This window comes from Siphateles boraxobius, unplaced genomic scaffold, assembly GCF_051911475.1.
Source record: "Siphateles boraxobius isolate OS27281-9 unplaced genomic scaffold, OSU_SipBor_1 66, whole genome shotgun sequence".
Classification (NCBI taxonomy): Eukaryota; Metazoa; Chordata; class Actinopteri; order Cypriniformes; family Leuciscidae; genus Siphateles; species Siphateles boraxobius.
The window spans coordinates 7,378,234-7,403,994 of record NW_027509193.1 but is presented as its reverse complement, the minus strand read 5'-3'; the positions used below and the strand labels follow the sequence as shown (position 1 = coordinate 7,403,994).

At 35.8% G+C, this 25,761-nt stretch overlaps 1 protein-coding gene across 1 annotated transcript; it reads left to right on the top strand.

Annotated features, from left to right (window-relative positions):
* The first annotated feature begins 353 nt into the window (after window positions 1-353).
* Window positions 354-19,325, top strand: LOC143721495 (bMERB domain-containing protein 1). Its single transcript, XM_077211923.1, has 6 exons — window positions 354-580; window positions 9,661-9,784; window positions 11,189-11,262; window positions 13,242-13,356; window positions 16,204-16,274; window positions 19,149-19,325. The coding sequence occupies exons 1-6, from the start codon at window positions 502-504 to the stop codon at window positions 19,265-19,267; spliced, it is 582 nt and encodes a 193-aa protein (XP_077068038.1). The 5' UTR covers window positions 354-501; the 3' UTR covers window positions 19,268-19,325.
* The last annotated feature ends 6,436 nt before the right edge of the window (window positions 19,326-25,761 follow it).

The window sequence follows — 25,761 nt, the reverse complement described above, 5'->3', positions numbered from 1 at the left end:
TATTGCTAGCCGCTCCGAAATCGCCTACCCTACCTTAAAGGTTATGTGAAATAAAAAATAGGATAAGTTTTCCATATCATATTTTCAGTGGAGACATATTCATTTTATAATATGCAAATTAATGAGATGAGATGTTGTTAGCATATTTTTAACACTTCGACGGGTGAAGTAGGCTAACAAAACGCTTAAGCAAGCCTATATTTGATCTCAATTAATGAACATTTAACTTAACGTCACTTGTCTCGTTATTCACAGGGTGGCGCATTCAGGTAATGGGAGAATAATCGTGTTGAGCATCTCTAAAATGTGTCACACTCACACACTGACTCACAGCAGCATCGATCGGCAGCAGGTGCGAGCGCGCGCATCACTCTACATAACCGATGACATGGAGTTAAAAACCTCCATCAGTCAAACTGCGCTTTAATTCACCGGCCGAGGAGCGAAGCAGCGACATTCTGCTCCAGCTCGAACTTCAAGTGTGTTGTGGAGCTTCACAGAATGGAGAAAGGGCGAAGCACCAACAAACAGTACGGATCTCTGGATCAAACAGAGCTCTGCGAAGAAACAGGAAAACAAGGTGAGAAGAATGTTATGATTAAATTCATCCGTCTCTGCGTTTATGAATGTGTTTGAGTTTGACGTAGGCTAACTGTATGCACGAAAAAATAGTTTTAACATTGTCAACTTGCTTAGAAATGAAGTTATTTATAGTGCCACTATAGTTACAGAAAGCTACATTCAATGCAACGCAAAGACACTATTTAAATTAAATATTTTGAGAGTGCAATTGACTCATTTATATTAGAAAAAAACAACAGGATACAATTTTTCTAACTGTTTTATTATGAATTATGAAAAATGCACTTGCTGCTTTTTCACAATTTCGATTCCATACAAAATCTTCAGTGAATATTATTTGGATCTTAATGTTAGAAAGACTGCTCAATTACTTATTGTACTGAAGGGTACTGAAGGGTACCCTCATTTCTTAGGACTATGGGCATGGTTTGTCCCTCATTTAAAAGTAGATTACATTTTAAAGTTATTTTTCTTGTCAGGTCCCAGTATCAATTTCACCCCAGGAATGCTATTTGCATGCTATTTTTTTTTTTAAATGATCCAACAAAGGAAATGCAATAACGTTTTCATCATTATAGATAAATAGTGACAACAGGGTGGAAATAGCGAGACTGCTTTATGCTGTCGTGACTGAACCTGACTAAAGAAATCCCAACAAACAGACCTTGTGGGAACTGAATGCTCACCAATGGAGATTGATTATCAATAAATACTTGTTTGTGATGCCCGTTCAGCAGCTATTCATTAAAATATATTCCTTCTCACTTTAGTTGTAATGGAGACAACAGACTCGTTCTGTGATCTTTTAGTTCTTTAAAGGATTACTGGTCGTTTACACTTAAGCATAATGTGTTTTTTACTCAGGGTGTGTTCAGTTTATTTAACTAAAGGCCATTAGATTTGAAGTGACAAATAGTGATGGAAGATTAAAGCAATTGTACAGTCCACATCACAGATTCATTCCAAATCCAAATGACTTTCTTACCTTCTTTGAAACAAAATCGGTAATATTTTGAAGACGTGTCGTCTCTCTTGTTCAGATTGAGGAAACTTAAAAAAAGACACTAGCATACTATAAATGTGATAGAACCACCTGTAGCTTTGTGTGAAGAACAAAGCAAAATGAAGCCATTATTTACTGATAATCTTCTCCAGTGGGATGTCAGTGAGTTCAACTTTAAAACAGTCTGATTTGTAAACTAGATCAACTGCATGATTCGTTGGAAGGATTTGAGATGATTGTGTATCATATAATGAGAAAGTCGTAAAACAGATGGGGTCCCTACAGTATAATGTGATGATGCCAACACCATTCTGTTAAAATCCCATCATTATATTTTTAATCATGAGGCACAATATGGCAAGACGTTAAATCTGGATCATGCAATTAAAACTGTTAGGGAAACATTCAACTTCATTGACTGAAAGAATTCAGTTCTCCGCATGACAATATGGCTCAGCAAACAGCCGTGGGAAAAGTTTAAATAATGCGCTGCACTAGAGATTTTTATGCAAAGTGACCAAGCAAATTGGAAACTGTCTTTGTGATTCAGCTTTTCTACATGACATAACTGAATATCTGAGTAAATTGAATAAGAGATGTCAGAGGAGGCTCATCGCAGATGTACGAGTCTGTTAAAGGCTTTCCGTTTAATCTAATGTGGTCTGTGGAGTCTCAACTGTTAGCCAAACCGTCATGCACAGCTTAAGTAAGGCGCTCCATTGTGATTCTGACAAAAACAAACACAAAACCCATGGTTTAACACATTTTCATTTATGCATTTGGCAGATGCTTTTATCCAAAGCAACTTAAATTGCTTTTCAAGGTGAACATTTACATTCTTATCAGTTTTTGCTTTCCCTGGGAATTGAACTCATGACCTTGGCGTTGCAAGCGTTATTATATATAATGTTTTATTATATAACACATCTGTAGTTTAAGTCCACTTCATTGTTTTTTCGTCATGTCTTTTTAAATTTGAAGGGGTGATAAACTGCATTTTGTTTATAATGTTCACTGAGGTCCACTTATAATGTTATTTATAATGTAACATAATTCTTTACATAAAAAACAATATAGAAGTAATAGGCTATTTTCTATCCTGTTTCTGACCCTCTCTTTAAAACACTCCTTTTTGATGGGCGTGCCACATTCAAGTAAATGTCCACTGCGATGATTGGGTAACAGTTTTGCGTATTAAATAATTTTCATATTATAATTTTGCATATTAAAAAACTTTCGATGTTGAAAAATGGCAACCAGTGAAATTCTAGTATGATCCCGAATCAGGAGACATATGCTTTATAAGTCTTGGTTGTGGCAAATAAAGTTTAAGTACCTGTAGTTACCACAGTTATACACTGTAAGAAATGATATCGTCAATAAGGTATGACAACATATGTTTTTACATTGCTCATCAAACTCATCGAAATAAGTTAAGCAAGATTTAACTCATTTTTAAGTCAGTTTAATGTAATTTAAGTTGAATCACTTAAACAACCAACTTGATTGTAATTTAAGGCAGCAAACTTTTTTTTACAGTGTTGTTGACAAATGACAACTTGTGTTTCGTGTAAACGTATTACGAGTGAGTCGTTTGTCGCACTGATGTTCTTACATTCATCGTTATAAAAATAAAAATGTAAAGGAACTTTCAGTTAAGTAAGTAGTATAAATCGAACGATCTGTAACAGACTAAACAATAGTGAAAACATTGTAACCTCTTGTGCAATGGAAATATTCCATGGATGGAATCCATGGAACCATCGACGCCAAGAAATAACCTTTATTTTTCAGAGTGTAGAGTGTAATTCTGATGAAGGAGCTGTATCATTGCAGTCTCAGAGTGAGATAAAACACCAGGGCTGACTTCGCTACAAGCAAACGCTCTTCGCTCCAGGCAGAATCATGCAAATCCACTTCCACTCCAATACTTTGGCATGTGTCAGCTACAAAAGAGCTCTGACTTCCAGAAAAATACAGCCGGAAAGATAAAAATTTTAAATGTGTTTTTTAGACAAGCCTCTGAGGGATTCAGAGTGCAGCGTTAACTTTAACCCATATCAAGAATCTGTGGTAAGATCCGAAGACCGCCGTTCAGATGAAATCTGACAGATCTTGACAGAATCTGCATAGAAAAGAGTAAGAAGCTCCTCCAATCCTTGGGCACCATAATACTTTAAATCTGACTCATTATTTAGATGCAATGACATTAACAGTTAGGGTTCACCTTTCAGTAGACATACTAAATACAAATAATGAGATTAAAGTGCTGTTTTCCTCACATCTCTTGGGTTTAGCTGGATAACAAGGCCAGAGTGCATGTTTCGTAGTACTTTGATGCTGTTTGCGCAGCGGGTGTGCGTGTGCGGGCGGAAAATACATGTGGTTTTAAATGATCTAAATGCTGAGGGTTGGTTTCAATGATCCGGTGACCAGCTGAGGAGGATTAAACAGGAGTGACAGGGAAACTGTGAGATAGAGAAGTAAATTATGCTTTAAATCTCTAAAAAAAACAAAATCTCACCAACTGCATAAATAATAAAACTAACAGGTTTCCTGTTTACTCCCCTCCTTTCACCATTGGTCGAACAAACAGGTGTATAGTGTTTTAGAGCAAATTTTGATGCCTTATTTCTTGTGATAAAATGCGTGTGTGTGTGTGTGTATGTGTGTGCGTGTGTGTGTGTGTTGTTAGACCGCATAAGCTGGTGTAGGAGTGTCTCCAGGCATTGTGACTGAAACTGTGAAGATTGATTGACACTGTGAGTTAGTGTGAGATCCCAACGCCTCCACTGTTCCAACGGGGATTGACGTAGATTTACAAACTCCAGGTTTAAGGGATTCTCGAGCGTAGGAGATGTGCCAGCCTCATCTGTTGTTGATCCACCTACTATCATCACTTACAATGTATTATTGTGTATTTAAGAACAGTTATTTTTAATTTGCTATAGTTCAGACACTGCTGATAAGACCAGCTTAGACCCGTATGAATTTCCTTGTTGGTTCACTGGTTGAATTTTTTTGGAAATAATCGGTCTATTTAGGCCAAAATAGTATTTCCTGGACTCTTAAAGCCCCGCTGAAGTTCCTTAGAACTCGCAGCTTTGTATGATGCGTTGACGTAATTTCCACTGAAACCGGAAGCTAAGGCGGAAGCTTAGCTTTAGAAGCTAAAGCTACTATTGTAAGGCTCCTCCCCCTTTTCAAATAGCCAATAGCGTTTAGTTTACCTCACAGACTGCAATCATACTTGACAGCACCGAAGCAAATCACAATAGGTGTGAATAAATTCTATTTATTATTCTATTTATAAATTCTATTTCATTGCATTCTTAACCAACGTACAGTTGGAAAACGGAATAAAACTCAAGCGTTTGAGCAACCGAACACACATCTCCAACTCATATTGCTCTGTGATGTGTCAACGGACGCTTTGGCCAGGTGGTATTTATAGCATGGGGGCGGAGCTTTAGATTCTAGAGAACATTTGATTGGACAGAAAATATGATGATAAGCTTAGCTGAAGTCCGCGGTGATGTCATAAAAATGATCCATTTTAGCGGAAGTGAGAGACTGTACGTTTTGAATGCTTATATCTCCTAAATGCGAATTTTGTCATTGTTTTGGAACACACCAGCTTATTCATATTTATACTAAAAGCTAAAAAAAAAAAAAAATTGTTTTCAGGGAGCCTTTAAGCACAATTGTTCCCGGAAAAAAAACATATTTGTATATACTGAGAATTGAAAGGAGAAAGGAGATTTAAAAGTGCTAGTTGTGGTGAAAATAATTTTACGGTGCAAAAAGAATTATATGAATGGTCCTCCTTATCAAGTTCGTCCACAGTCTTGCACGTTAGCCTCGTGTGGATGCAGCATTTCTTCCATCTCCACCTGAATCCTCTCTGACACCTTACCTGTTCCCTGTCAGAGTATCACTGTTGTTTTTATTCATGAAGCTGTGGAATCGTGTCTGTGCCCTGAGTGAGACAGAGCAGATCTGTGGTGAACTGACACATGAGAATAAAACTGTCAGGGCTGATCTGAAACATTTGGGTGCAGGGCAGCGATGACTGTCAGCACACTGACCAATCCACATTAGGATATCCCATAATCCTTCTCTTGATTTAGTAGCCCTGTTTTCCAAACCTGTTGTTTTCCCCTGGTGGGTGAGGATGTGGTTTGTTTAGACGTCTTTTCTCCCTGACTGTCAGGCAATTAAAAGCCAATATCTGCCCCGCGCTGAGGTGAGTCATAGCTTGTAGTGTTTCCGAGGGCAGAGAGAGAGAGAGTAGCCAAAGCATTGGAGCGATAAAAGATATACTTTATATTGGAACAATCTCTTTCGCTCTCTTAGAAAGGTGTCAGTGTCAGCTGCGGGTAAACACACAGATAAAACCTTCTGGAAGCCATGAGGGACATCTGTTAACCGCTGGATATAATGTTTAACACCTTAAAGATCACTGCCGATTTTTGTTTTGTTTTAAAGTAACTGTTTTTTAAAAAAAATGACATTAAAGACATTTATAATGTCACAAAAGATTTCAATTTCACTTTTTAACTTTACAAACTTCAAAGAATTCTGAAAACATTCCACAAAAATATGGGGTTTTCAACATTGATAATAATAATAAATGTTTCTTGAACATTGAGGATCATGAATTTCTGAAGGATCATGTGACACTGAAGGCTGGAGTAATGAAATATGTTACAATAGAAAACAGTTATTTTAAATTGCAATAATAATTCACAATATTAGTTTTAAAATTTGATCCGTAAATGCAGCTTTGGTGAGCATAAGATAAAAACGTTAAAAACCAACCCCAAACTTTTGAAAGGTAGTGTATACAAACCCATTTATTCTGTGTGAAAAATATTATAAAGACAACATAATGGCTTCTATGTTATTAAAACCAAAACCAATTCAAATATCATCTGGAAATTATTTGCTATGAAGTTAATCTTTTTTTTTTTAGAATATTGTAATATAATATTTAGAAATAAATTAATAAGCATCTCCTTGTTGCCCGAGGACCCTAGTTTGAAAATCCCTAATCTAAATCAGCTTTATTTTGGCTCTCGTTGAGTCCGTAAGGCAGACTAATATCGCACTAACCTTTTGGTAAGTAAATCTGTTCAAGATCAAACATAATTCAGGTTTGTCCATTATATCAGAGAGACATTGTTCACAGGGGACTCTTAAATCATGATAACCTGATAAGTATTGAGTATTATAACAGCAGACTCTCTAAATAAAGATGCAATATTTTACCCGAAGGAAATGAACCAGATGCTTACACATGCCTTTTTGAAGCTTACATGTGCAAAAAAAAATCATAATAACAGTAATGTTCCTCTAACTCATTTTATGCTTTTTGCATTTTTGAGAAGGACAGCAATGAAAAATATTGAACAAAACCAACAACCCATATATGATTTTGGTTAATATAGGCTATCTGAAAACTACTATATGTAGTTCATATTCATTTTAGTTTTGTTTACTTGACCATGCAAAGGTTTGTAATAAGAGAAATGGTTGTTGTCATGGTGTGTGTTTTCTGCACCAGGGATGCCATGGTGTGTGTTTTCTGCATCTGTCGATCTGCACCAGGGATCACAGTGGCTTAAACCAGGACGCCACTGGGTTTGGGGGTCACTCCCATTTTGAAATCCAATAACTGTGTAAAACTGAAGGCCTGGGTTGTTTCCATAGAGACAGAACTTTATTTTATGAGGCATTGCAGTTGTTGAACGCATCATAGGATAAGCCAAATGAGTCATCGGAGGATACGGACTGCCTTGCTTTTTTAGGGTGCAAAAAATACTTGGCCTTTTCTGCTGTTCTTCTCAAGGCTAAAAGACCTTGAAATGTTAAAAAAGTATGAGCAATGCCTGTTCACAGAAAATGCAAATTCAATTATTCACCAAAAAAATAAAAAATAAATTTATCAACTGAAACAAACTAATTAAAACAGTTTCTAAAATGTACAGTTTTTAATGTATAAAATGGAATTCAAGGTCAGAATTGACTCGTAAATTCTTTTAGGCCTAGATGTTCTTTGTTTTATTAGTGTCTGATTTATCAGATTCATCCTATACTGTTTTGTATACACACAATTAAGTGACAAATCATGCAGACTTACTGTAAATAAAGAGAGCACTGATCCTCTGAATAAATGCTGCTTGCGATGAAACGAAGATGTTGGACTGTGAACAGAAAATTCTCACCCACCCTCGGATTCATGCAGAGTTCAGTGATAACACGAGCCCAATTAGCACAGTGTGTCGAGCGTCATATACACAACACATGCTGCACGACTAACCAACTCATTGCTTTCTGCCTGGTTGGAAATGTGGCAGGGGTGCTTGTTAGCTGATTCCAGATAAGAGAAGCCCTGCTTCTGAAGATATGTGTGATGATGCTTTTCATTTTTGTCTTCAAGGGCACACAATTGGAAAAACAGTATAACAATATTACAGTATCTATCTAATGCAAAGTGTTTGCTGTCAGTTTATCTGGAATATCATCATGCATGTCCTGAAATGCAAATTTATTATATTATATTATATTATATTATATTATATTATATTATATTATATTATATTATATTATATTATACAGGTGAAACTCGAAAAATTAGAATATCGTGCATGTAAAAGTTCATGTATTTCAGTAATTCAAATTAAAAGGTGAAACTAATACATTTAGTATATATAACTATATACATTATGCATCATCATACTTTTCAGAGGGCCGACATTTCTGTATTTAAAATTCTTTTTTATTATTGATTTCATTGAATATTCTAATTTTCTGAGATTTTGAATTTGGGTTTTTCATAAGCTGTAAGCCATAATCATCAAAATTATAACTTTTGCACGATATTCAAATTTTTCGAGTTTCACCTGTATTATATTATATTAATTATGTTATTCATTTGTTTTTACATGCATTTTCTTTTTATTTCACAAAATGACAAACTTAATTTCTTGTTGTTACAAATATGCAATTCACATAGCCTACATTTTTTATTCTATTTTAATACTTCATGATTTCAGTTCAATTATGCTTAAATTCAAACCGGGAATTCCATGATTTTTTAAAGTTGGAAAGTTTACATGGGAATTATGGGAATAAATGGGAATAAACTGGAAATTTGCAAAATTGCAGGTTAGCCTGTAACAGGGAACTTAAATGTTGTTGAAAAAAATTATAAGGTTTATATAAATTACCTATATTTCCAATTAATCCCCATAAATTCCCATTAATTTGCGAACTCGGAATATTTCAAAAAGTCCCCAGCTTCCCATGGAAACTTTCCACCCCTTTGTAACCTTAATTAAGACCCCCTGTGGTGAAAATCAAGTTTTTTATATCTCTATGTGGTGTTTTTAATATGCTTTAAGACAAACCTGGTGCAAATTCAAAAAAACAACACCATTGGTGAGTGGTTTCTCCTTAAAACTGAAGTGAACCAAAGACCCGTCTCCAAAAACACGGTTTGAAACCGTCCCTCTCTCCTACCATCAAAAACATGTAACCAATCCCGTCAACGGACAGGGCGGTTCTTTTCCTATAAAATATTTCTAAGTATGCTGATTGTTAGAAGGCACCTGTCTGACTCTGATATGGCGAGCGGGACATTAGCAACACATTATTAGCTGTCTAAAACATAGCCAAGCAAAAGGCTAATCATATGAATTACCGTTATTTGTCCGACGATGTAGAGAGAGATACATAAAACGCATTACCATTCAGATACATCGCCTGTATAATTCACTCTTCGTCTTCATTTTCTGAATCAGTTTTTGGTTCAAAAATATATGGCTGAATTAAACACATGCCATTGTGCAACGTTTACTACAGTAAAGTTGACCGAGTGGATCAGGTACTCTGAGCTTGTGTGAATGAGTGGAGGCGTGGCTAATTTTAACAAAAAAATGGGATTTAAATTAGAGAATTGTATCTAGTAGATCGTAACAGCGAAAAAATAAATTTCTTCTTCAGATGGGCGTAATGTAATGTGCTCGATGTGAGCCATACATCACTCATAGTTCATGTGTTGTTCCTCACAGCTGAAGAGGATGTGGTGTCCATGGCTGATTCCACCATCACTGTGGAGGACATCGAGGGGGAGCTGTTCAAAATCGAGCGGATAAAGGATGCGCTGGTCCGGAAAGAGTCTGAGCTCAGATATATGTGAGTGAGGTTTTTTACTATGCTAGAACCTGATGTACCTCCTTTATATAGGAGATCAAAAGTACAATGATGTTCAATATCATACAATATGTCAGCTTGCACTGCATCATGTGATATCATGTATGCTTTACTGTGTTGCACTGCATAATTTCATGCATCAATAGAAAAGATAAGTAAATGTTCTATAATTCAAATGTAACACAATTAGGTCTACATATTATCACATAATGCAGTGTAAGCTGACATAACCCAATAAAACATACTATACCATATGCATTATTTTCATGATTTATCTTTTTTTTCTTTTGTCAAATCAATTTAGATAATTTATGTGGTTCAGATAACATACTATTTTGAGTTTCTGTTGATTAATCCAATCTCCTTCATTGTATTAACTAATTGTTTTCATTTCAATGAACTTACAATTTTAAGGCAACCAGCTTACTTGCTTTTTTAAGTTAAACCAACAATTTTTTACAGTGGTGAATATCATCAAGTAATTATGGGGTAACTGACATACATTTTCTCTCAACAATTACAAATCTCAATGAGGTATTTTCTTAGATACAGAACTAAAGGATAGGCTTGAATCTGGGTAATGAAAATAGCATGAATAACATTTCTGAAACAGTGAAACAATATTCCTGCCATTGAAAAGTATTTCCACAGATGTACCATTATTATTAGCAGACTGAGACCATGGAGCAAGAAGTACATTATGGCACATTTTACCCACAATGCACATTAATTCTACAAAACTAGCTATACAGTGGAAGTGAAACAGCTTTGTTTTTGGGTGAGATATGCCTTGAAGCAAAATTAGAGAAAGTGTCACAATGACTGTTATACCACAATGTTTGAACAAAAATAAATGTAGCAAAGATCCGTACAGATCAGGAGTGTGAGAGAAAATGAAAGACATAGATGAAATGAAAGCAGAAGAACTTGTTGAGGACGTTTATTGATAAAGGGATTCACTGCACTTATTTACAACAATAGCTTCTGATGGGAGTCTGTCGCAAGCCATGAAAGTGAGATTTGTGTGTTATGGCAGTAATATATTTCTGCCGGAGTTAGACAACAACTGCAAATGTATGTGTCTGTGTTGTTATATGTGTGCGTATGTATGATAGCAATGTGAATACTACCAAGCAAAACATATTATCTGTTATTTCATTGCTGAACAGAGACTATACTTTGGCATCAACCAGTGAAATTTGTTTTGATAAAATATGGTATTCACACTTGCCTGGAAAATGTTTTGCGAAATGACGTACTTTGGATCTAAGAGCATGGACAGGCTTTTGAGTTCATTTTTGCATTTATTTTCCATATAAAGAAATTTTGACTGGTGCTTTAAAGAAAAATCTCGGGTTTTTCTTCATTTTGTTCCTCATTCCTCAGGATGGATGACATCCAGTTGTGTAAGGAGATCACAAGGCTCAAAAAAGATCTCCAGAAATTGGTTTCCATCCCAGGTATGTTTTTAAAAAGATGCTGTACCAAAATATTATATATAAAAATAAATATATTGCTGGAAGATGACATAGATCTCATTCTCAGTGGTGCAAAGCAAATCCTAAAGGCCCTTATGTGACCCATGAGCATCATATCGTCATATTAGAATGATTTCTGACGGATCATGTGACACTGAAGACTGGAGTAATGATGCTGAAAATTCAGCTTTGCCATAACAGGAATAAAGTACATATTAAAATATATTCAAATAGAAATCAGTTATTTTAAATTATAAAAATATTTCACAATATTTCAGTTTTTACTGTATTTTTGATCAAATAAATGCAGCCTTGGTGAGCATAAGAGAGTTCCTTCTTATCAATCTCAAACTTTTGAACAGTTAGTGTATAAAAAATTGATTCAGCTAATCCGAGAAACCAAAAAAATAAGATTAAAAAGTAAATTGCCTCCCCTATGTATTATGTCACTACTTTTTAATTTCTGCATGCTCTTCTGGTTCTCTTTAATGGCATCGTTTATAGTTCCTTCTTTCATGTCAGCCTCTTTTCAGCACATGCTTGTGATACATACTACACTATAGGTCTCCTGTTTCCAAGGAGATGCACGAATGAAGCGTACACCACGTTTTGTTTACTGCTGAAACCTCATTTCACAAGTGCATACAAAGCTTGCACTCACAGAAGAGGTTATTTATCCAAACCGGCAGATAATATTGTCTTATACTGTTCCATCAAAGCGGGAAACAAATCACATTCCAGTACTAGTGATGTCCATTTATTCTGAGACCTTCCGGTTCTTTCTGGTTCATCTGTGTCCACCCCTGAGTCATCTGAGTCAGGATTTTGATATACTTTGGTATTAACTCATATCTGTCATCATTTATTCATGTTAATCCAAAACAGGATGATTTCCTTTCTTCAGTGTAACAACAAAAACTGATATTTTGAAGAATGTTCTTGTTTTCCATATAGCAGACATTGATACTGAAAATATTCACAAAGCACAAAAAAGCTAATCTCTGAAATTTGTCTTTGTTTTTTTTGAAAAAGTCTCACAGAGGCTGCATATATTTAATTAAAAATACAGTAAAAACAGCAATATTTTGAAATACATTTACATTTATGCATTTGGCAGACGCTTTTATCCAAAGCGACTTACATTGCATTTTAAGGTACACATTTACATTCTCATCAGTTCTTATTGTAATAAGAATCTAAATCTAAATTCTAATCTAATTATTATTACAATTTAAAATAAAATAAAATAAATTAAAATAAAATTTTCTATTTGAATATATTTTAAAAAGTAATTTTATTCCTGTGATCAAAGCTGAATTTTCAGCATCATTACTCCAGTCTTCAGTGTCACATGATCCTTCAGAAATCATTATAACATGATGATTTGATGCTCATGAAACATTTCTGATTATCAACATTAAAAATAGTTGCGCTGCTTAATATTTTTGTGGAAACTGAAACATTTTTTATTCTTTGATGAATGGAAAGTTCAAAACTTATTTTTATCAACTGTAACTTTTGATTAATTGAATGCATTCTTAATGAATAAAAGTATTAATTTCTTAAAGGGGTTGTTGTTTATGATTTCACTTTTTTAACTGCAGATGTTGTTTATGCTCAAACGGGAACATTACACACTAACTACAAAGTTACGACGCTCAAAGTTCAAAGCAAAGGGAGATATTTTCTTTTACAGAAATCGCTTTTTAAGGACAACAACAAACGCCTGGTAGTGACTACAAGCTTCTTCACGAGTTAGTGACATCACAAACCCTAAAATTATATAAACTCCGCACCCGGTAATAGTTAACTCCACATCAGCAACATACATTCATCAACTTACCATTCAGAAATGTCCTGTTGCATTATTACAGTGGTTCTCAAACTTTTTTCGTCGCACCCCCGTTTAAAAAAATCTGATTATGGGTTAACCTTTCCACACACGTGTCTCCTTTCTGCAGACAAAGAAAAGTCTAATGAGGACAGACAGCGTGAGGAGGAACTACTTCAACAGATCCAGAAGCTGGTGGAGACGCGGGACTTTCTAGTGGATGACATGGAGTTTGAGAGGCTCAGGTCAGTTTTAAAGAGCCGCCAGCCTTCAGGGACAGGAACGTGGGCCACAACCCTTTAGATTGCCAGCTAGAATACGTGACTATCTGCCCCAAGAATGTGTTTTGTCCCTCTTGTGGCTGTTCCCTCATCTATGAAGACACTGCAATCCAATTACCCTCCTCTTGAAGCCAATAATCCACCCTTACCTCACCACGGCCGTCACTCACTCACACACACACACACTGACACACACACCTCACATCACACTCACAGATGGTCCCAGTGGCTCTGATTCTGAGAAACGAGAGATTGATTTGCAGGCAAGAAAGAAATGGAAAGAAGAAAAGAGATGTTTTTTTTCGATGTGTTGGGCTGATTGTCATCTGCCGAGATCTCACGATCTGTGTGTGTGTGTGTGTGTGTGTGTGTGTGTGTGTGTGTGTGTGTGTGTGTGTGTGTGTGTGTGTGTGTGTGTGTAATCGTGAGTGGAGTGACGCACGCATCTGAACCCAACACGAATGAAGTCCTCACAGTTTATTCATGGGATGGGATAAATAAGTCACTGTCAGCCACATGACAAGCAGCTATTACACGGGTGGATGGTGGAGCGAGAGAGAGAGAGAGAGACCGCGAAAAACTGTCAAACACTCTTAGTCTGCACACTAAACCCATGTGCCAAGAGAATAATTGATTGTTTGGAGTTTGGGTGTGAATGCTTTTGGTGACTTGTGAATGTTTTGTTTGTGTGTGTGTCTAGTTTGACATTGCAGACTGGAAAAATAGTAAATCCTGCTGCAATTTGGGGAACAAACAACAACTGAACAAGAAAAATGGCTTAATAAACATACTAAATAATATCTTAATGAAAATATAAAAATGCATAAAGCTTAGTGTAATGGTTAGGTTTTAAATTAGGGCATATATACTATATATATGTGTGTGATCCAGATGTGCTAGCAGTATGTTTTGCTATACTTGTATTGGCACATCCATTTTAATGTAGTGGATGTGCCAATAAAATAACTGTATATAGGATAATTTGCAATGATTTTATATCCATAGCTTCAAGAATGAGTGTTAATTTAAATATTTTAGATCAGCATTATAATAAAATAAGAAGAGATTCAGTAATACGATTCTGTTTTATTCACAAATCCTGTATTATAATGTCTTTTTTTTTATAATATTGTAATGGAACTGGGTTGACACATCTACCTTATTCCTAAATGTGGATGTCTCGCCCGACTCATGGCGGTACTATCCTTTACATTTCTGGTGTTTCTATTCAAATTAGCATAATTCCGAGCTTATAATATAACGAGTGAGTGAGTAGATGACTTGAAGCTGCCTGATGTTAGACATTTGAAAACAGATGCTGAAGGGTGCTCCTATCCTACACTCAGATCCTGATCGGGTGAAGTTCGGGGCAGTTTGTCCTCAAAATGATAACAGCGCACATATAGACTACCTTTTATGAGGACTATTTTAACAGAGTATTTAAATTGTCGTTTCTCTTGTATACCATTCAAATGTTTGTGGTCGGTAAGATATTTTTTATTTGAAAAAAAGTAATACTTTTTTATTAAGCAAGAAAAGAGAGAGTAAAGTCATTTATAATGTTAAAAAAAATATTTTAAAAAAGTTGTTCTTTTGAGGCTCTTTGAGTCTTAGGGCCCTTTCACACCTACCTTGTTTGGTCCGGACTTTCCAGTTTGGTCCGAATCAAAATTACAGGTGTGAAACTTAGCCCGGACCATGGTCCGGACCAAACAGAGTAAATTTGGTCCGACGAAAAGAGCTAGTCTCGGTCCGGATCAAACTGAAAAAAGGTTTGTTTCGTTTCTAGTGTGAAAGCATTTCTGTATGGTTCGGACTTTCAGACCTTTTACAGGAAGTTCCGGTGGTTCCCGCATAGCCGAGAAAAAAGAAGGTGGCAGGAAAAATGAGCCATGGTAGCACATGGGGCGAGGAGGAGACGAGGTTTTTAATTAAAGTATCATGGTCTGATGACACATTCCTTTCCTGCCGGCGACGATAAAATGTTCGCAAGACTAGGACGTTCAGTTGGCGAATTTGAACTAGCCTTGTGTATAGTTGGTGCTGCAGGTAATTGTGCCATAAAAATAACAATACAGTTGCAACGATATGCGTCTGTTCATTCATGTTGTCAAAGTTTTTTTTTTTTTCCCCATGTTGTCAAAGTTACCCACCGCATTGACAACACGCTGACGTCAGACGCACGTCCATTTACAAACCAATCAATGTCAAGATGTAGCCAACATAGATGATGACGACAGGACGCAAGTATGTCACGTAAAGTTCTTTAGTGCGCTCGCATAATTGCAATGTGAAACCAGACCAAAACTTTCTGAAAGTATAAAATGTATCAAAACGTGAACTTTGGTTCGGACCTTGGTGCGGACTTTCAGGTGTGAAAACGCCCTTAAGTTCTATGCATCAATGAAAGAAAAATGTATTGCGGTTTCCACAAAAATAATAAGTAGCAAAAACTAAAAATGATTAATCATTTAGCACTAATAATAAATGAGCAGCAAATCGTCATATCAGAATAAATTTCTGATGGATCATGTGACACTGAAGACTGGAGTAATGATGCTGAAAATTCAGCTTTGACGTCACAGGAATAAATTACATTTAAAATATATTAAAACAGAAAATAGTTATTGTAATAATATTTTACAATATCACTGTTTTACTGTTTTTTTAATCCAATAAATATAGTTAGCTTTAGAAACTTTTTCCAAAACCGATCTCAAACTTCTGAACAGTTGTGTACACTTGACATTGAATCCTGACTTATGTATGTTTGTGCTTTTGCCTCGCTGATACATGCTATTCTTCACGCAGAGAGCGAGAGGAAGACAACGAGATGGCTGACTTCCTACAGACAAAATTCCCCAACAGGTGCCGCATGAAAAGTATGTGTGTGTGTGTGTGTGTGTGTGTGTGTGTGTGTGTGTGTGTGTGTGTGTGTGTGTGTGTGTGTGTGTGTGTGTGTGTGTGTGTGTGTGTGTGTGTGTGTGTGTGTGTCTCTTAAACCTCTACATGAATTAACTAATACATTCTTTGAGCATCTCCATAATTGTTTTACTCAGTGCCTGTTCAAGTTTAATAAAAATGGAAAACTAGAGAACTTAATAAGGAAGCTGTGTGAATGTTAATTCTGTTCTCAGGGTGTTAATAAGCTGTCTTCATTTGTTTTCTTTTAGTTCACAACTAACGAGCTAATTCAGAACTGGAATAAATAGTGCAAAAGTACATGAATGTCAATAGAATTGGGAATGTTTGACTAAATTAGAAAGAACAGTCAAATACATATTAGTGTTATGGTGAGCTAATTTGAAACTTCTCACAAAAATAATCATAATCTTTAGTGCTGCTTTATAAAAGTGTACAAACTGAGCTTTCCACCCAAATAAACATATTATAGATTTATGTATGCAGGTAAAGTAGGACTGTTCATAATATCATTGGGTGATAATATTGTTTACATTTTTCAATAAAATATCAAGCTGTTGAAATTTTCTATCATTCTTAAAAATAAAGGTTCTTTAGCATTGCTCCATAAAATAACTAGTTGTGTTACTTTATTGAAAAATAAAAAGTTTTTTTCTTTTGCGTTACTTTCTCACCTGGGCTGAGCTTGCTTGTTTGTTCTTTCATAACAAAATATATATATATATATTTGGCAAATGTAAAGGCACTTCACACCAAAAGTGAAATGAATAAGCCTCAGTCTGAAGGAAATGTAGTTTTATGCCTGTACAGTAGAGGGCGCAGCTTAAACAAACCTTTCCATTCTGGATCACTGAAGAATAGGAAACAAGAGAAGAAAGTTCAACACTCTTCAGCAATAAATAAAAATTAAACACAAATATGCTTTTTATCTTTAGTCATTTTTGCTTATTGAATTGGATCATTGAATTGGATCATCATTATTGGTTGAATTGGATCATCGAAGGTCAACAGCAAAGACATTGGTTTATAAAGTGAGATTAAATACATAAAGTATACTTTACGTGTAATTTAACTCTGCACTCACGATTTCTCTCAACATTGGGACAGGAGACGTGTCAGTCAATAAATGGGAAAACAAAGTAACTTGCGTTACTTATTTGAAAAAGGAACTCATATTTTTGTTTCCCAACTGCTTGATTGAACTTCACTGATTCAGTTCAGTTCAAATCAGACTGTTCCTCTGGGGCCGTATTCACAACACATTTTAAGGCTAAAAGTAGCTCCTAACTGGCGAATTTAGGAGCAACTCCTAAAAATAATGGGCGTGTCACTCGTAACTTTAGGACTCCTAATTTTTTTGACTAAGAGTAATTCACGAAGCATTTTAGCCCTAAAAGTAGCACCTAAGTCTGGGACAGCTTAAAAGAAGTCGAGAGGACTCCTAACTCACTAAGACCTATTCACAAACCGCTTTTTGTGGCATTTCACGTTGCGATGTTTTGAAATGCGTATGCGGCGGCTACAGGAGCTTCCAATCACGAGGGAACAATTTTGCATTGTAGGCATAACTAGGGATGCAACAACGCCACCAACAACAACCAAAACTACTCACTGCATGTAAACTAATTGTAACATTTCATTGTGAATCAAATTAAAATGTTCTTCTCTTTGCAAACGTAGGCAGAGGCATATAGTGACAGATTAATTCAATAATGTTGCAAAGATATTGCATCAATCCATATGTTTCATTAGGCTACTAGGCTATTTGTTTTTCCTTACTCTTTATTCATTTAGGCTATTTATTCAGTTATTCATCATCTTCCGTCCTTCGCACTACTTGTGTAGCGCACGCATTCTCAGACCTGTCACCTGTCACTCATCATCATAGGGGAGGTGTTTGGAATCATTCCCGCGTTACAATCATCAGCCAATCAAGGTGGTCACTTCAGTCAAGCTCGTGCATGAGTAATGACGTCATCCATAGCAACGAAGACTCACTCTTAGTTTAGGAGTTGTCATTTTTCTTTACTAAGAGTAGGTCTGAAAGGCATTGTGAATAACTTTTAAGAGAAAACTCCTAGCTAAAATATTTTAGTGCGATTTAGGAGCACTCCTAGTGGTAAGATAAAATGCTTTGTGAATACGGCCCCTGAACTATGTTCCTTAAATCAGTTCAGTTCAACTCAAATTAACTGAACTCAAATCATCTTAAAAGTGTGGTGAGCGATTTCTGAAAAATGCTGTTATTTGAATCACCAAAAACAAACACAAAAGGATGTGGTCCCTAAAGGATCACGCCCCTATCTTGATAGCCCCGCCCCCAAACGCACAAAGATGCTCTGCAACACAAGCACCTCCCCCCTAATGAGTATATATGCACCTTACTGCTGATTGGCTACAAAGTGTGTTGTGCTGCTCAGTCCGATCCACTTTCAGCAGCGTTTCTCATAAATCGCTTGCTGCACCTTTAACTGTACTCCTCAAACCAGTCCAGTTCAATTCAACTCTGTTCTACTGACTTCTAAATTCAATTTAGTCACTTCAGTTTTACAAAAGTTAACTTGACTCAACTCAACTCTGTTCCTCAGTTAAATTCAGTTGTATTTGTGTAGCACTTTTAACTATACACAGATGATTGGAACACAGCTAATTATTTTTTTTAATTCATATCTAAAAAAAAAACTGGATGATGGATTTCAGCACAATACAGTATATTTGCAAATGTTCTGCATCACTCAGCAAACACCTCAGCGCTCGTGCTGGATGTTATTCAGAGATGCTGAGAATGATTCAGAGAAGGTCACTGCATTTCTCTCTCTCTCTCTGTTTTTCAGGCCAAACCAAGGACAAGAGAATGATGTCCAGAGCCCAGCAGACCTCGTCTCCTTATGTGACAAAGACAGGCGTCACCCTGCTGAAAGAGTGCTGCGGTTTCACCTGCTCCGTCATGTAGATACGCCGGTGTAAATCAGGAGAGAGAGTAGCGCAGCAGAGTGACAAGTAAACAAGCCCTCAGAGTCTGACAATTAATGTGAAAGAGTGTTTGAAAATATTGTGCTGAATCACGGGTCTGAGGCTCAGACCCGTGATTCAGCACAATATTTTCAAACGCTCTTTCACATTCATTTCATAACAGACGGCAGTACATAGGTGCTGATGTGCATATTATGCAGAATTAATTGTTGCATTAACCTAATGGAGAAGATATCCAAAATGAGGAGTGTGATTAGATGGTACGGTTCCTCATTTCCACAATTAACACTGAGCTGTCTAAAAGCACAAGACTAACGCCAGACTCAAGTGCTGGATTCCCATGTGTAGTTGTTAAATTGGAACTCTTTCTCTTGCTAGCACATTATTTTCTCCCTTCCTTCTTGCAAAAGAGCAAATTATCTGTTGTGGGGTTGCTCCACCTGCCAACCACAATGTGTGTCACCAAAAACACTGACATGGTCCTTGGGTTTTTAAGGAATAGTTCACCCAAAAAGGTTTTCAGTGTTTGATGAGAAGGACGGTGATAAGCAGATTTTGGATGGTAAATCACCAGTTAAGCTTTGATAATTGATAAACAAAAACATTTTAGGTACTTAACATAAAAAATAAATGTTAAATTAAATAATCTATAAAAAACCTAAACATAGTTAATATTTATTTAAACCAAGGTGACTTTCTCATTTTCATTAAACACATTTCTTTCACACTAAACTTAATTACTAAAACTTTAACTAAGATTAAATGAAAATGGAAAAATAATTACTAATTCAAAATATTAACTCTGTCCTCGCCATTTATGGATTTTCGTCAATTATAATTAAAATCGCATACTCTCTTGAGTAGGTCTTTACTTTGAATAAGTTAATTACGATGTCTAGATAGAAATATACTTTGATTATATATAGGATGTTCTATATAGTATGCATGTTTCCATGCTGTCATTATCGTGTGACCTACCAGCGTCCGTTGCTTCACAGTCAGAGAACATAACTTTAGACCACTCAGCAGCAGTCCAGTCCTTTTTGTCTTTAGCCCAGGCGAGACACTTCTGACGCTGTGTCTTGTTCGAGAGTGGCTTGACACAAGGAATGGGACAGCTGAAGCCCATGTCTTGCATACGTCTGTGTGTGATGGTTCTTGAAGCACTGACTCCAGCTGCAGTCCTCTCTTTGTGAATCTCCCCCACAATTTTGAATGGGTTTTGTTTCACAATCCTCTCCAGGGTGCGGTTATCCCTATTGCTTGTACACTTTTTTCTACCACATCTTTTCCTTCCCTTCGCCTCTCTATTAATGTGCTTGCACACAGAGCTCTGTGAACAGCCAGCCTCTTTAGCAATGACCTTTTGTGTCAAGCTGTCAAGTCAGCAGTCTTCCCCATGATTGTGTAGCCTACAGAACTAGACTGAGAGACCATTTAAAGGCCTTTGCAGGTGTTTTGAGTTAATTATCTGATTAGCGTGTGGCACCAGGTGTCTTGAATATTGAACCTTTTCAGAATATTCTTATTTTCTGAGATGCAGATTTTGGGGTTTTCATTAGTTGTCAGTTATAATCATCATCAAATTAAAAGGAATGAACACTTGAAATATATCAGCCTGTGTGTAATAAATGAATATAATATCCAAATTTCACTTTTTGAATGGAATTACTGAAATAAATCAACTTTTTGATGATATTCTAATTATATAACCAGCACCTGTATTGGAGAAGTTTTTCCAGCAATCCCAGGTTTCACTGTTAAACGGTAGAAGGCGCTGTTATGCATCGTCTGAAGTAATACAGCAAGTGACTGGAGATATAAACCTTCCCAAATGTTTCATAAATTTAGATCTACTGAAGAGTGTTAGCAAAATGATGCCATACAATTGAACAACAGAGATAGCCAGAAGATCTGCGTACTAATGCACCATTGCTTCTGATGTATACTTTCACATTTTACATCTGCATTTTTAACTACAATGTTGATGAAAGCTGTATAGTTTTGTGGTGCCCAGCTTGACACAATATAAATTCAGTTTGAAAGTTAAAGTAGATATATTTATATGTCAGTTTTAGTTTGTTTATCTTTCCCCACTGTAAAGTGCTTTAGCATATTATTTATGTATAAATCATGAAGACTGCTGTTTAAAGGTTTGGGGTCAGTAAGATGTTTTCAGGAATTAATACTTTAATACAACAAGAAGCACTGAATTGATCTAAAGTGACAGTATAAACTTTTATAATATTACAAAAGAAATTTCAAATAAATGCTGCATGGTCTTTTTAACTTTCCATTCATTAAAGATTCCTTGATAAAAATGTATCACAGTTTCCAAAAAAATATGAAGCAGCAGAACTGTTTTCAACACTGATAATAATCAGAAATGTTTCTTGAGCATCAAATCATCGTATCAGAATGATTAACTGAAGACTGAGTAATGATGCTTAAAATTCAACTTTGCCATCACAGGAATAAAGTACATATTAAAATGTATTCAAATAGAAAACAGTTATTTCAAATTGTTATATTATTCCACAATATTACTGCTTTCGCTGTATTTTTGATCAGATTAATGCAGTCTTGTTGAAGAGACTATTTTATAAAACATAAAAAAAATTACCGATCCTAAACTTTTAAATGGTAGTGTATTTGTGCTGCATCGTTTTAACTAAATAGTGTTTATGCAAAATAAAATTATGAAAGTATTTTATCTTTACAAAAGAAATCAAATAGTGAAACTGAGAAATGTGTATTAATATAATGCTTACATACACTTGACATGTGTTATCCTGCTTAGTTGTGCAGGATTTTAAAATTCTATTGTTATGTTCATGCCTCTAAATGATATTTTTCCAATAATGAATAAAAAGGAAATCTGATGAATGAACCAATGCTTCATTGCCTTTTAGATTATACAGACTCGTAAAATCATCTTATATACAATACAAATAACAAAATTATGAAACACAAGGTTGCAATCTTAATATATAAAACTTAATGAATAAAACAATAAAACATCTTGTAGAATAATTTGCACTTTACGTTTGATTATGCAAATGTATATATTGACCATTTGTTGAAAAAAAAACTGATTTTATGTTGATTTCACATTACGAAGTCTCCATATCCCAGAAAAAGTGCCAACTAATCATACCTTGGGCACCAGCTTTAATAAGCCAAGGTCATTGAGTGTGTGGCTTTATTGACAGGTTCCTTATTACAGTAGGCAGGAAGGAACCGAGGAATTAAATGGGTGATGAAATAAAATCTGCTGGTATTTTGAATGTCCAGACTCTGGCTCTGGACAGTATAATCAGGATTTTGTTTAGATGCTGATTCTTCTTCATCATCATGCTCTGGCAGAGGATGCAGCGTCCGTGACATTTGTGTTGATTGGCTGAAGACTGTCCACAGCTGTAGGGAAATCCAGCTCATTTCCTGCGTGTGTGTGTGTGTGTGTGTGTGTGTGTGTGTGTGTGTGTGTGTGTGTGTGTGTGTGTGTGTGTGTGTGTGTGTGTGTGTGTGTGTGTGTGTGTGTGTGTGTGTGTGTGTGTGTGTGTGTGTGTGTGTTTGTGTTTGTGTAATATCTCTTAATTGGCCTTGACAGTATGGCATATTAAGTTGATTATTGGCATTCAGCTGAAAATGTGAATGTTAAGCCATCATTCTAATGCATTATCAGCACTATGAAATGCTCTCAAAGCGCATTTATTTTTCTTACAAGAGTACTTTCTTTGCCTTGTGTTGGACTGGGAAGCTTGTGGGCTGCTGACAAGACAGTTTTTCACTGTGTTTTATGTCCATTATCTGCAGGTTATTGACTGGATTCATGGAGGATTTTATTTTCTTTGACTTGTATTTTCTTTGGAGCTCTTAAAACTGTCTGTTTTTTTTTTTACTGTTTTTTTCGATTGCTAACAGTGAGCACAACTGGAGCTACATGTGCAAAACTCTAACTACAGTCTGCACTACCAACAGTCACCTGAGCTAAACAGTTCACTTCACCTGCAAAACTCATTCCAAGCAACACAACTCTTAACACATGCTCAAAACAGGCTCAGTGAGCCAAACACTATGCACAACCCTCACTGAGATAACACACACTGTCACTCAGAACACACTGAGAGTAAAAACACTGGCAGCAAACACCAATACAGAAAATAAAAACTTTTCATCTTTACAGTTTGAACAATTTCAGTGACTGCATACAAAGTAATATTTTCTTCAAAGAAAAGAGTGACATGATTTATTAAAATTTTTAGAATTTAAGGTAAATGAAAATTAGCAGTTTGCTTCAATAGTTTGTAGTAATTTACGGAATTACAGTAATAAAATTATGTGTGTGTGTGTGTGTGTGTGTGTGTGTGTGTGTGTGTGTGTGTGTGTGTGTGTGTGTGTGTGTGTGTGTGTGTGTGTGTGTGTGTGTGTGTGTGTGTGTGTGTGTGTGTGTGTGTGTGTGTGTTTTCACTAACAAGTCTAAAACAAGACACCTGCTTAGCCTTTCAGCTGAAATTGCAGTCTTCAGTGTCACATGATCCTTCAGAAATAATTCTAATATGATGATTTGATGCTCAATAATTTTTTTTGATTATTATCAATTTTGAAAACATTTGTTGCTTTATATATTTTTTTGGAAACCGATATATTTTTCAGGATAGAATAGAAAGTTTAAATGAAATTTGAAATAGAATTTTTTTTTTAAACATTTTAAATGTCTCACGTTACCAGTTTAATGCATCCTTAATGAATAAAAGTATTAATTTCTTTCAACAAAAAAAACAGATTCCACATTTTCCTCTGTTGATCTGCATCTCACACAGAGAAATGAGCTGTGAGTCATTACTGACTCATTCGTGACCAATTTAATTACAGGAGGAGTTCTGACTCCAATAAAAAACTGCGAAAAGCTTTGAGATAGGTGTATACGTGCCGAAAAAAAAAACTATTGCAGTTCAGCTGTCATTTTCTTGCCACTGTAATTATCTGAAATGACATGCAAAGCAATATATTCAATGAAAATTAAGACCATGAAATGAACAAATGACAATGTAATGAAGAATCCGTCATTTTTATATAGTATCTGATGTGTTATGTGAATTTCTGACCATTACAACCGCAGTATTTTAAACGCCAATACCATAGGTGTTGGTTTGCATGCTTTGCCTTAAATGTTCAGTAGACAATTACACAGAGACATACGCCACCATGTGGTTGCTCATGAAAGTTAACCAGTTCACAGAAGGAGGTTTCACCACAACCAGTGTAAGAGATGTTGTTTATTACTGGTCGAGCTGTCTTCTGCCCAACAAGGCTGCATTTAATTGATCAAAAATACAGTAAAAAACTGTTGTATTGTGAAGTGTTACAATTTAAAATAGTTTGCATTATAAATGTCTTTACTGTTACTTTTGATCAAATTAATGCATCATGCTGAATATTTTTATTTTATTTTACCCCAAATGGTGGTTAATCATGGTTTCCACAAAATATAAAGCAGCACAACTGTTTTAAACACTGATAATTTTTTTTTTTTTTAAAGGCCAAGAAATGTTTCTTAAAGGGATTCACCCAAAAATGAAAATTCTGTCAGTATTTACTCACCCTCATGTTGTTCGGAACAAGAATTAAGATATTTTTGATGAAATCTGAGAGCTGGATCACGCCTAGAGGCCTCTAGTCAGTTAACGTAGTGTAATAGCGTAGAGCTACGTCACATGTAGGCTCACTATTGGCCGACGCTGGTCATGTGTGTGATGCGTGTGACGTAACAACAGAAGCTTGCGCTGTTACACTAGTGAACTGACTCGAGGCCCACAGAGAAGGAAATGGATAGTTGAAATAAAGTCGTTATTTTTGTGTTTTTTGCGCACAAAAAGTATTCTCGTCGTTTGATAAACTTAGGATTGAGCCACTGTAGTCACTTGGACTATTTTAACGATGTCTTTAATAACTTTTCGTGGCCTGCAAGTTCAATCCCTGAAGAAGCCTATGGAGGAGTGATCCAGCTCTCAGATTTCATCAAAAATATCTTAATTGGTGTTCCGAAGATGAACGAAGGTCTTACGGGGTTGGAACAACATGAGGGTGAGTAAATACTGACACAATTTTCATTTTTGAGTGAACTATCCCTTTAAGCATCAAATCATCATATTGGAATGATTTCTGAAGGATCATGTGACACTGAAGACTGGAGTAATGATGCTGAAAATTCAACTTTGCATCACAGGAATAAATTACAATTTAAAACTCAAATGGAATATTTAAAATTGTATGATATTTTAAATTGAAAAGTTTTTCAATTCAGTCTTGGTGAGGATAAGAGACTCCGTAAAACATTCTTCTAAATATCGATGATTTCTTACCTTTACAAACATTTACTAGTAGCCCCATTTCCCAAAACTAATATAGAAAAATCTCTTACATCTGTCCTTGTTGAAACTGGAAGGCCTGGCGTGGACTGGGATTAGTTTT